Source organism: Plectropomus leopardus, chromosome 4 (genome assembly GCF_008729295.1).
Source record: "Plectropomus leopardus isolate mb chromosome 4, YSFRI_Pleo_2.0, whole genome shotgun sequence".
NCBI classification, from domain to species: Eukaryota; Metazoa; Chordata; class Actinopteri; order Perciformes; family Serranidae; genus Plectropomus; species Plectropomus leopardus.
Window position 1 is genome coordinate 8712891 of NC_056466.1, and position 11715 is coordinate 8724605.

The 11715-nt window shown below is 38.6% G+C and overlaps 1 protein-coding gene across 1 annotated transcript in view; it reads right to left on the bottom strand.

Annotated features, from left to right (window-relative positions):
• The window catches only part of gpm6ab (glycoprotein M6Ab), a 30447-nt gene extending 24895 nt beyond the window's left edge, over positions 1 to 5552 (bottom strand). Inside the window, exon 1 of the mRNA XM_042484337.1 lies at positions 5351 to 5552. Within this exon, the coding sequence (XP_042340271.1) occupies positions 5351 to 5387 (37 nt within the window). The 5' untranslated portion in view covers positions 5388 to 5552. The remainder of the gene's footprint in view (positions 1 to 5350) is intronic.
• Between the last annotated feature and the right edge of the window lie 6163 nt (positions 5553 to 11715).

Below are 11715 nucleotides of genomic sequence, written 5' to 3' on the forward strand. Positions count from 1 at the left end.
TACTGTCAGAACAAAAATCCCCCCTGCATAAGGAACTTTTCCTTTATTGAAACGTGTAAATGGAGAAATCGAACCACTCCCTCCTTAAGCTAAACGGCGGAGAGACAGACTGTAGTGATGATGTCATCCACAGACTACTGTTGGAGCGGCTCCACAGACGGTGAAAACTGGAAGCACTGCCAGGACTCTATGACAGCAGCCTCTGTGACTTTACAGCGATACAGGAGGATTTTCTGATTCACAGCTGGAAACCCCACATTCAAACACAAGTCAAGATAAAGCATACAGCAATCTCCTATAACACTAATATATCACAGCCACTAAGAGCATCACTGAGCCACACCTTTATGTCTGTGTGACTATGTAGTGTAGGTACCGCTGTGCATTGATTGAAAGATAAAAGAGCTTTAAAAAAGAAAGTATGCATCATACCCAGCACAATGTGATCTCATCTCTACTCATTATATCTCGGTGCTTCGGCATGAGCCCGAGTGTTACTGAAAAGAATCTGTGAGGAGCTTTTGCATTTTATCCTGACACAGAAGTGGTAAGGAGTTGGTGGTTGGGTTTGGCAACAAAACAACTTGGTCATGGTTCGGAAAAGATCGCGGATGTTGCAACTGATGTTTGCTGGTCTATAACAACCTCTCCTGAGTCTGGTTTATTTTTGAATGTATCCACCTCCTCTCCCACCCACCCTAAGTGGACTTTAGGGCTCTTTATACCATGTCAGTTTTTTTTTTGAGTGTCTAATAATGATGTGGCTAAGTTAAAATTGATGGAAAGCCCGTTACATCTCACACAGATGCTTAAACGGCACATTTTGATGCTCCGGGAGTGAGACCAGGCTGCCCTGGAACAGGGTCAGCTCGCAACTCCTTACAGAGATATATTTGGTCCTTGAGCCTTTCAAACAGTGGTGCTGAAATCTGATGGTGATGCGAGAGTTAGACATGGAGTTACAAAAATAAAAAATGATGCTCAGCAAATTTTGTGTCCATCTGCTTATCAGATTTTAAGATATCTTGACATTCAGACCTGCATTATACATTTCAATCTTGGAAATGTGACATTTGGGTGTTATTATGTAGTGGATATGTTGAAACGTCATGTTTCAAGAGTGCTGTAGTTAACTAAATACTTGATTAGTGTTAGGAGAAGATCATGTTGTTGCCTTAAAATACCCAGTTTGGGGGGTGCATTCCCCACAGGAAATGCATGATGTTTTGGTAAAAACAACTGCTTTTTGTGACCACTGGAAAAATAGTGCCGTGTTGGTAAAAAACACGTTTTGGGGTCAAAAAGCCGCAGTAAAAAGCAGGGAATGACTCATTAAATCACAGCTTCTTTTGTTGGTCTTGAACTATGGGCTGCAGCCTGGCATAGCAGAGTTGGATGTTCAAATCATCCTGTTGCAGAGTAATAATATTTCCAGCAGGGTTAGGGTTTACCTCTTCCACTCACCTTTGATCATAATACAGGTCAGTCAGCCAGCTGCTCACAGTGGTAAAATGTGATACACTCACAGGCAGCAGAGTGGACCTTGCTAGTATTTATTTCCTCTGTCAATGGATGATAATGAAATTACCTCCAGAATGGAAAAGGAAAACCTTCTACTTCAATGGTTTCCTCTGGTTTCTCTGTCTCTCTCCCTGCTCTCTGCTCTCTCACCCTCTATGGGCCTGCTAAATCAATTTGTATTGACTCATTCCAGTCTCCATTAAGTTCCTTTCTATTAGTGGTCATAATAATGAAATGGATATGAGTGAAATACACAAAGTCCACTTTGAGACCGCTGTATGACTCGTGTTGGATTTCCCAGCGACTTCTACAATAAATCAGAAATTAATTTCTCAAATTGTTCTGGTGAAGTAATTTCATGCCAGCTCAGGAAGTGGCCACATAAGGCACCCAGCAATTTACATGCCAATGCATACCACAAATGTTTCTTATTGCTAATGAACTTTGTTATAAGCACTGTGAGGTCAGTACTTTGACTACTTCCAAATGATTTTGACAAAAAGTTCAGATTAGAGAAAATTAAATATTAAGGATCCCTGTGGGGATTTGTTACTGCAGTATGTCCAAGATCCAGTTTATAACATACATTAGAAATTCATATTTACATAGTATTTCAAGTAATTTCATCACTTTTTGCCATTTTTTGTGTAGTTACCTACTGAAATTACAAACAAATTTGGGCAGAAAAGGAAAGTCATGATTGTTTTTTCATTTACTATTGCCTCTCCACTGTAATCAAACCCCTTTGACCAGCTTTTTCTTGTTTTGACCACTGTGAAGGCATGCAGAAGGCAATGCATTCATCAGGCAGAATTTGTAAAACGAAACATAGATCCGGTGTCAATTATTTAGACGTATTGATTATTTCTATTGATTAACAATGTTAAAAGAAGTTGTTGCATACTAATTTAGAAGTTACCAGGTTAACTGAGTAATCCTGCTTGATGTAATCCCCCCACCTGAACTCTAGTTTCTGAAGGCAGCTGTCTGACTGATGGACATTGAACACAAAACCGAACACATTTCTGTACTTATGTATGAATAGTGGTTTGTGTTTTTTTTTTTTTTTTGCATTTTGACTTGTGGCACATTTTTGAAAAAAAAAACAAAGCATATGTCACATTTTTTTGCTGGCATGTGACTTTTTTGTATTATAATTTGTTCTAATTTCGCATGTCACAGCAGCAGTTCGCCAATAAAAAACAGCAAACAGCACACGAATGGCTGTCAAAATGCTAAATAACAGTAGTGAAGTGCTTGCGTTGTACCACTACAATACATGTGTGGTAACCAGCAATCAATGCATGGCAAATTTACAGTATGTGGACGTGTTAATGATTCCATTATTTACATCCAGTAATGCATTCTGTTTTTTTTCCACTGGTTCAATTCAAGTAATCAATTTGCCAGCAACCAATAAAAAAAGTCAAAGTAACAGCCAGTAAGTCAGTAGCACTTGGTCGTGATAATTTTCAACTTTTTGTACTTGAAATCCGAATGCAGCAAAGTCTGTGGAGCTTCAGTTGAGAATTATGTGATTCAGATACCAATCAGCAAGTTTAGGTCATGTGACAAATTCAGCTTCCTGTCTTGGATTAAGTTTTATTGTAATTGTGTTGTATAATTTAATTTTATAGACAATATCATTAATTGAAGCTATTTTCATTATTGAATTGCACTTCAGCTTAGCAAACTTAATGTGTATGCTGTATAATAATTAGTAGGCAGTTTGCAGTCACACTTGCACAGATGAATTGTTTATTATTAATGATATTAGCCAGCAACACATCGGCAACACACCATCAGTCGTCTGTGCCAGTCATCTGTTCATCCAAGCTCAGCAAAATGAGCACAGAAAAATATTCAGTTTTCGTAAGTGCAGATAGCAGATAACTGCTCATAGTTTGTGACAAACCTCACAGTTAAATCTTGATTTAACCTATTTAAGACTTAAACCAGGTCTCTGACATACAGCGATTTGACAGATAAAAAAATGTTTCCCAGCATTAGAGATGAAAAAATGTATCAATACTACATTAAACGTAATTCATCAAAATGAAATTAAGTCCATGTACGTCATACAGGACTGTGCCTCTCTCTTCATGTCTCTAACAGCCACTCTGCATCACTCACTGTCCCTCTTGTTTTATGTTTTTACATTTTCCTCCAACTCACCTTCTCTCCTGACCTGGCATATTTTATCACACGCATCTGTATGTTGTCAGCGGTGTGCATGCAATTTCTTAAAACTCAAAGATAAGGGCGAGAGAGCGGAGAGGCCACTGACAGCCAAACTAAACGAGGATGTAAAGAGAAAGCAATGAGGACAGAAAGAATGACGCGGGTGTGGGATGGGAACTAGTTGAAAGGATGAACAGAAGGAGTGGGGGTGACATCTAGAAATTAAAAAAAAAAGAAAAGAAAAAGTGGCTGAAATGAAAAATCATGTTTGCTTGAAACATCATGCCTCCCTATTCGTCTTTCTGATTGGCTAAAGCAGGTTTCTTACAGAAAAAATACACAAATCCGCCTATCACACAACAGAGGACAATTCCATAAGTGTTTCCATGGATACAGTGTTAATAAATGTTAAAATGGCGATAAATGCAAAAAAATGCTTATTTTCCCATCTAAATCATCTCCATCGTCGTTTGATTTCTGAGTCCGTGCAAGCAGTGCTGCTTATTTCACACTGAAGGTGCATTGAAGAAAATGGACACGCCCATTTTCACAGCCGACAGCAACAACAATAATATGAGAAGGTGCGAAAAAAAACAACAAAAAACCCCACAATTTCCTATCTGCAAAACAAAACAAAAAAAACTGTAAAGCAAGAGATAACTCTACTTCAAAGGGAATGTGTAAGATTAGAAATAGGCAAAAAAAAATAGATGGAGGAGGAGAGGGCGGGAGCTGGCGGAATGAGATGGAGGTGAGCGAGAGATGAGTCAAAATAGAGGGTTAGGGAGAGAAAAAGATAGAGAAAACAAGAAATAGAGACCTTCAAATGCAGAGAGGCAGACTGATGGAGGCAGAAAATCCAGGTTAAAATATAGGCAGAATGAGGAAAAAAATATTAAAAGGAAGAGAGTGGGTGATGGAGAGATATTAAGAAAATGGAGGGATAGGGAAGCGAGAGACACAGACAGCAGAAAAAAGAGAGACATGCAGAGAGCGAGGGGAAAGAGGAGAGGAAAAGGCGTTCAGACAAGCGTGAAGCATCAACAATAGAGGCTAACAAAGAAAATCCCAATGGAGGCATCAATCACTGCTCCACTTATCCCTCCTCCCGCTGATTTTTTAGGCTTTATTGCGAGGTTTTGCCCCGCGCTCTATCACCCTCTTCTGCCCCTTTCCACCCCCCCTGCCACTCCCACCTCCTCCGTCCATCCATCCATCTATCTATCCATCCATCCATCTGTCCATCCATCTGTCTGTCCAGCCTCCAAAACAACACCAACCCTCCAGTGTCTGCCATCTCTTCTCATCCTCAACCCAAACAATCTGCTTATTTATGCATCCATTCATCGAAAACACACAACAAAATAGCGTTATATAATCTGTGGCATTATCATTAGCAGTCATATAGATGGCATGATTAAAATTCACAGTCTTTTATTTCTGCAAAACGATAAGGAATTTTTCAAATTAAATGCACAGACAAAAATCTATTTTTTTCTGCAGGACATGTATGCTGCCTCCTTCCTCTCTGCCCACAACACACACACAAAGGAATCCCATGATACCGAGAGGAATGGATGAACAGAACAATGGCACAGCTGATTAAAGATAAAAACAAAAAAAAATACAGATTATTCCTCTGTCTTACCTTTCTGGCTTTGTGATTCATCCATGTTTTCCTCCATTGTGGCAAGTTACAGTCCCTTTGTCTCTGTTTAGTGTGAAGCTGTTTAAAGCCCCTTGCTAGCTCGCAGCACAGTGTGCGTGTGTGTGTATGTGGGAGGCTGTGTGTGTGTGAGTGTTTTTTTCCCTCCCTGTAGATGATGGAGGCTCAGGGAAGTCCCTGTTTCAATGCTCCGCTCTCTCTCTTCTATCCTATCTGGGCTTCTCTAGCATCCTACCCCTGTATCTATCTATAGCTTAAGCTTTCTACACAGATATTGTTTTAAATAATGTATGTAGAAAAACATAGAAAACCTGCATGTAAACAGCAATATTTCATTTATATATTTATATGAAGCTATTTTTTTTACACACTCAGTAATATTAGATTTTCATTGTCGGGACAATATCAGACACAAAATAAAAATAGAAAGTAAAAAGTGTCAAACACAAGCTATGTTAATAAGCTATCTCAGAGTAAACAAGTAAAAAATAGTTCATGTCAGTCTGCATTTAATCTAAGTGCGCAAGATCTAAGAATTGCAAATACAGACACTTAAAGAAAGCATAAAGACTAGGAAGACCTTGAACACAGTCTTGATTTACAGGACTTCGCTGAGCAAAATACTCTAGAAGACACCAACAAAGGGAACCCGTCAAACAGGGCAGCCCCACTGAAATGACAAACCTTTAATACTCTAATACATTAGGGGCGTGACAAAAACACGGGTACAAGTTTCAGTTTCTCAGACTTCACACAGATATACATTTTGAGAGACAGAAACCTCTGCCATACGACACTTTTTTTCATCTTCAAGCTTTAGCCTACAAGTTAAAAGAATAAATAAATAAAAAAAGATTTCTGCCCGAGTCCAAATATGTGCCCTGTATGGAGAAAAAAATGTGCTAATGAATAATTAAATGACCGTCATTGACTAGAAATAAATGTAAATTTTGCTCAATAAAGGCATAAATAAATTATTAAATAAATTTGCATATTTATGAAGGCTTTTTACATGTGCAAATCTTTTTTTTTTTTTTTTCATTTTTGACATCTATTTTTTTAGTTCCAAATTATGCCTAGCCGCATTTATTGTCACCTGTACATGTAGGCATTAGCAGTCAAACTAGGATTAATCAAACCCAGATTAAGACAGAAGCAAGCAGCAACCTCCAAGGCATAAAAAAAGAACAATTAAAGAAGTGTCAAAAACTGCAGTTTGTTGTCAGGCTACTTAAGGCTGGCTCCAAAACAGAGAAAATCCCCGTAGACATCCACGGCAAAATGCTCATCTTCACAGCAGTAATAAACATGTTTACAGCTTGGTACAAAAAAAACAGTTTGGTGTCTTAGTTTTTTTTCATCATTCATGATAACTGTACGGGGGATAATTTTTTTCTTTTTTGTTATGACTCACCCGTTTACATTTTTTTTAAGCCCCAAAGTTAAGCATATTAAACAGTGGGGTCACTTAAGTGACAGGCTGTCTGGAGGCGTCGTTACAGTCTGTCAGCAAGATCTATCCTGAGCTCTTCTACAGCTCCACCCTCTTGTCCAAATATGGTCGCTTCTGGCTCCAAAAAACCAAGGTGGTGACAGCCGAAATTACAGAGTTTAGGCTTCCAAGCTGCAGTCAGCAAACAAATAGGTGACGTCACAGTAGCTATGTCCATTATTTGTGCGGCCTATGGTATTTATCAAATATAGGACTACATACGGAAGAGTCGGAGGAGCCCTGTTTGTCAAAACCAGTACTGGTGCTGTGTTGAACTCTAGCCTAGCTTAAAACCCACCTCAAACAGCAGACTGCAGTGGTAAGGGACGCGTTATTCTTACAGATATAAACAATCTGGTAACCAGGTAGATCAGCTTGTGGCTTATCTGGTCATTAGCATCCGAGGTTGGTAACTAGCATGCTGAGGCTCGCATGTTCGATCAGCTACTGGCGTAGCTCGCCATTAGCTTCTGAGGCTGGTTAGCATGGTAGCTAGAGTAGCTACTGATTTGTCTACTGTCTTCTTTTGTATTTTTTTGGCAGATAAGAGCCAAATGAAGAGCGTAACATCACAGACTGCAGAAAAATAGCATACCTGCCAACATGTGGGAGTCTCCTTATTTTTAACCCTTTCTCCTGCCCTGCTCCCGATTGGTAATTTTTCCCGCTTATCTCCAGATTTCATAGTGATATGACTCAAATGGGTGTTTCACAGTTTCTGTGATATGTCCAGACTGTAGGATATGTGTCGTGACACTTAGCAACCAAACCCAAACGACCCCGCCTGACGTGCCTTGCGTCACGTGTGATAAGTGACGCATATTAAATTTAAACATATTTGCTTCCTGTCTTGTCTCACTTGCCTACAAGTGGACTGTAGACTGCAGCCTGTAGTCCTGCTTCATTTGATCCTTTCTGTTCTTTCTATTGAAGCTGTTCTGGCAGTGATGGCTCCTCAACACACTCAGTCACTCACTGACACTTTCACAATGTTTGCACTTGATATTTTTTGTGATGTAAATTACATTTTAGTAATAAGAAATAATAAAAATAATACATTTTATTTATGGGTGCCTTTCAGGACACCCAAGGTCGCCTTACAAAAAAACAAGCTATGGATTTAATGCTCATTAAAAGTCATCCTTGTATTTATTGTATTAATTTGTGGTGTAGGGTTATATCAGGGTGGGGATGCTGCAAGAAGGTCATTCCAACTGATACCCCAGAAAAGTTACCTCTTTTTCACAGCCTAATGTTGGCAGGTATGAAATTGGATTTATGTAGATTCTTTCAGTCTATTTTTCATACAAAAAAACGTACCCTAAGTATCACTCAAAATGTATGTGCAGCATTGCTGCTTAGAATGTACATCTGCACAAAAACATCTTTACTTCAGGGGACCAGAGATGAGCCTGTCAAACGTCCGTGTGCTCATATATCCCCTACTTTTCCCACTTGCTATTATCATAGGGTACTGCTCACACTGCCCGTCAGTGAGTGAATAAAGACAGGTTAGACTAAATATTCCTGAACTGTTAAAGCACTGTATTATGTAATGGATTTTTCTTGTGCCTGTTGTAGCTGATGTTTTAATTTGATGCTATCCACTTTGTGATGGATGCTGCTATTTGACCCCGTCTTTGTCAGGTCTCTTTGACTTCATAATTACATTTAAACAGTAAACACCCATTTCATTTACACCTACACCAGTTAGTTTACCCAGTCAAGCTCAGCTGTCAAGTTGACTTTTTTTTTTCTTTGCATTATGAATATGAATGTATAGTCCAACTGATCATGTGTGAGAAAGATCTGGTGCAGCATGGTCCGCCTGAATGGGTAGTGGAATAGATTCATGCTGACAGGCATTTAGAGCTGCACTGGACGACTTGTGAGCTGCAGTTTTGTTTAACTGCCAATAGATGTCTCCATAATAAGTCTATCAAGCTGGTCAACCAACATCTGCTGAGGCATCGCAGACAAAACTGATCTTACTAACAGTGGTGTAAAGACTAGTACAATGACCTACTTAAGTACAAGTCATGTTACTTTGCCAAACTTTTCACTTTTTTTTTTTTTTTTTTTTTACATAATAGAATTATTAATCTTTTCTGATTGACGGTTCACTGCGATAATGGATATGATTTGAAATGTGGTGAAATGCAGAATTAAAGTTAAAAAAACTTCTGTAAAAGTAAAATTACTGACTTTGAAAAATACTCCAAGTACACAACAAAGCTGCTAAAATGAAGTAAGTGAGTGTATGTAATTAGTTACTTTAGCCCTTTCTCATGAAGATGCCTATTTAACTCATTAAATGTGTTATATAACAGCTGTTATATGACAGAGAGCTGGGCTCAGTCCGGGCATGCCATTTGCCTTTATATGCAGCAGGCAGGGTGCAGTAATGAATCTGTATTTTATTTCCTTATTCTATCAGTGACATGCATCCAATCAAAACAGAGTGTTAAGCAGTATGTAATCAGTGCATGGTGTAGTTTTCTCTGTTCAGCTTAAAGCTAGATTGACAAAGACTGCTGCATATCTGCTCAAAGATTGTGGGTGAAGTGCTTAAGCCAAGTTTCCAAACTGCATACACTAAAAAAACTTGTCTCTGGCTGGTAATATCATATCGTAGCCCTCACACAGGAGATTCAGAGTCCCACAGGCTCGACTGAACAGGTTGAGGAATTCAATTGTTCCTCAGTCTATTAAATCAGATTATGGCATCTAAGTAGCCTCAGTGTACCTGAGTCGAAAACACAATGTAGCATTTATTGTATAATTTTGTTGTCTAAGTGTTGTTTTTATTTATGTATGTATGTGAAACAGTTGGCGTCCTGTGACGCAAGACAAATTTCAGAAATATTTCTGACAATAAAGTGAAATCAAATCAAATCAAAACCAAAAACTTCAGAATCTCTTCAAAATGTTCATTTAAAATTAGCTAGTAATTGAATTTCAAACTACAATACAATCCAATACGATCATTTAATGGGATTTTCCATATGGCATATATGTGTAGACCATCTCAAAAGTTCCTCCATTCATATAACTTTCAGTTTTGCAAAGCTGCACCACAAGTCACCGCTAAGTAATTAACACAGCACTCAGACTGACTGTTGATCAAAGTCCCATTGGCTCATTATCATTTACCAGCTAAAACAACGTCATGACAGCTGGTTCTGTTTCACCTCCTGTGTGCGTGCGTGTGTGTGTCTGCAAGTGTGTGTCATCGTGGCAGAATTTTAAGTAGGAACTACCACAGACGCAGTTTTGAGTTGTCAGCTAATTATACATATATATACAACATATTTTGTCACTGCAATAGTTTCACAACTGTGTAATGTCACAAAACTTAACAGTTTGAAGATGTGTGTGGTCCACACAAGGGGCAGAAGTAAGAGGGCCGAAAGTAGGAAAGGGGCAAAATGTTGCGAAAATTTTAAGTGCCTTCAGATCCAAAGCGGTTTCCCACAGAGGAAATGCAGTGTTGGTCCCAAGTCTGCTTGAAGACTTGCATGGACCAACTGGACTCTGCATGGACTGTGCGTGCTCCAGTTACAAAATATACTACATTTTTCTGCACTCCAGTCCAGTTGGTGGCATATCAGCTGTGGCTGGTTTGCCAAACAGGAGAAGAAAAAGATAACAAACTTTAGATGCTTGTTTCGGGTTGTGCGATGAGATCTGCCGATATGATTCTGTATATGGCACATTGATGACAATTAATGTGCACTTCAGATTTATTATTATCTGTTGTGAACCTGTTTGAACATAATACAATTTGATGTTCTAAATTGCAAGTTATTCACTACTGGGGTATTTCTTTTGTGATACTTTTTTATTCTTACACAAGTAGTTGTTTTTATGAGTACTTGTACTTCTACTTGAGTCAGTATAAATTCAAAAATTGTATCTTGAATACAACTTTTTGTTCCTACGCTACCCACCATTGTTAATTTGTCTGTGATGCCTCAGCAGCTGTGAGGGTTGATGAACAGCAGACTGTGTTTATGGTGACATCTATCAGCAGTTAAGTAAAACTGCAGCTCACATGTAGTCCAGAGTAGATCGAATGGCCTGCCTACGTCTATCTAATCCACTATCCATATATGCAAACCCTGCTGCACCACATCTTTGACCTTTCTCAGATCTACCTGGCTCTATGTTCAGCTTTGTTGTGACAACACAGAGCCCTTCACCATGCTGAGGCGGCAATTCTTGTAAGGAGGAAATCATAACTAGCAACGTTTAGAAAACCCGCTGTAAGGTTTTTCACAGTATCCCAATAATCTTCATTGAAAGGCATGATTTTGATGATAGAAGATGATTTATGCTTTGGTGTTATAATTATCTTTGCAAAATGCCACATTCAAAAGAGTACATTTACTGAAATTAAGCCTTGTTTTATTTAATTTTGTTAAACTAACTCATAGTTGCCATATGTATAGTAGTTATGACTTAAGTAATTGTGCATGTATTTGAACACTAAAAAGTATCTCCAATAGTTATTTAATGTCATTTATTATTACTTAAAACAATGATAAATTATGAAATTAACCATGTCATGCTCCTGAGCTGTCTTTGTTTGTTTTTTAAATTCAGTAAAGTGTCTCTTCTCAGTAAGGCTGTAATAGTATTTGTTACTTTTTGCGATTTTAACCTTTATTATTAAATATACTACTAGTGCTGGTCCTTCTATCTTTCTCAGTTGCACCCAGCGGGTACACTGGAGAGGGTTTTCATGGAGAATAGCACCTGGATTTGCAGTGCAGTGGTTTGCAGTGGGAACCCGAGTCTGGATAGTCACCAGTTGGGTGAATGGTACAATACTTTATTTGTTGCGGTTATTCTT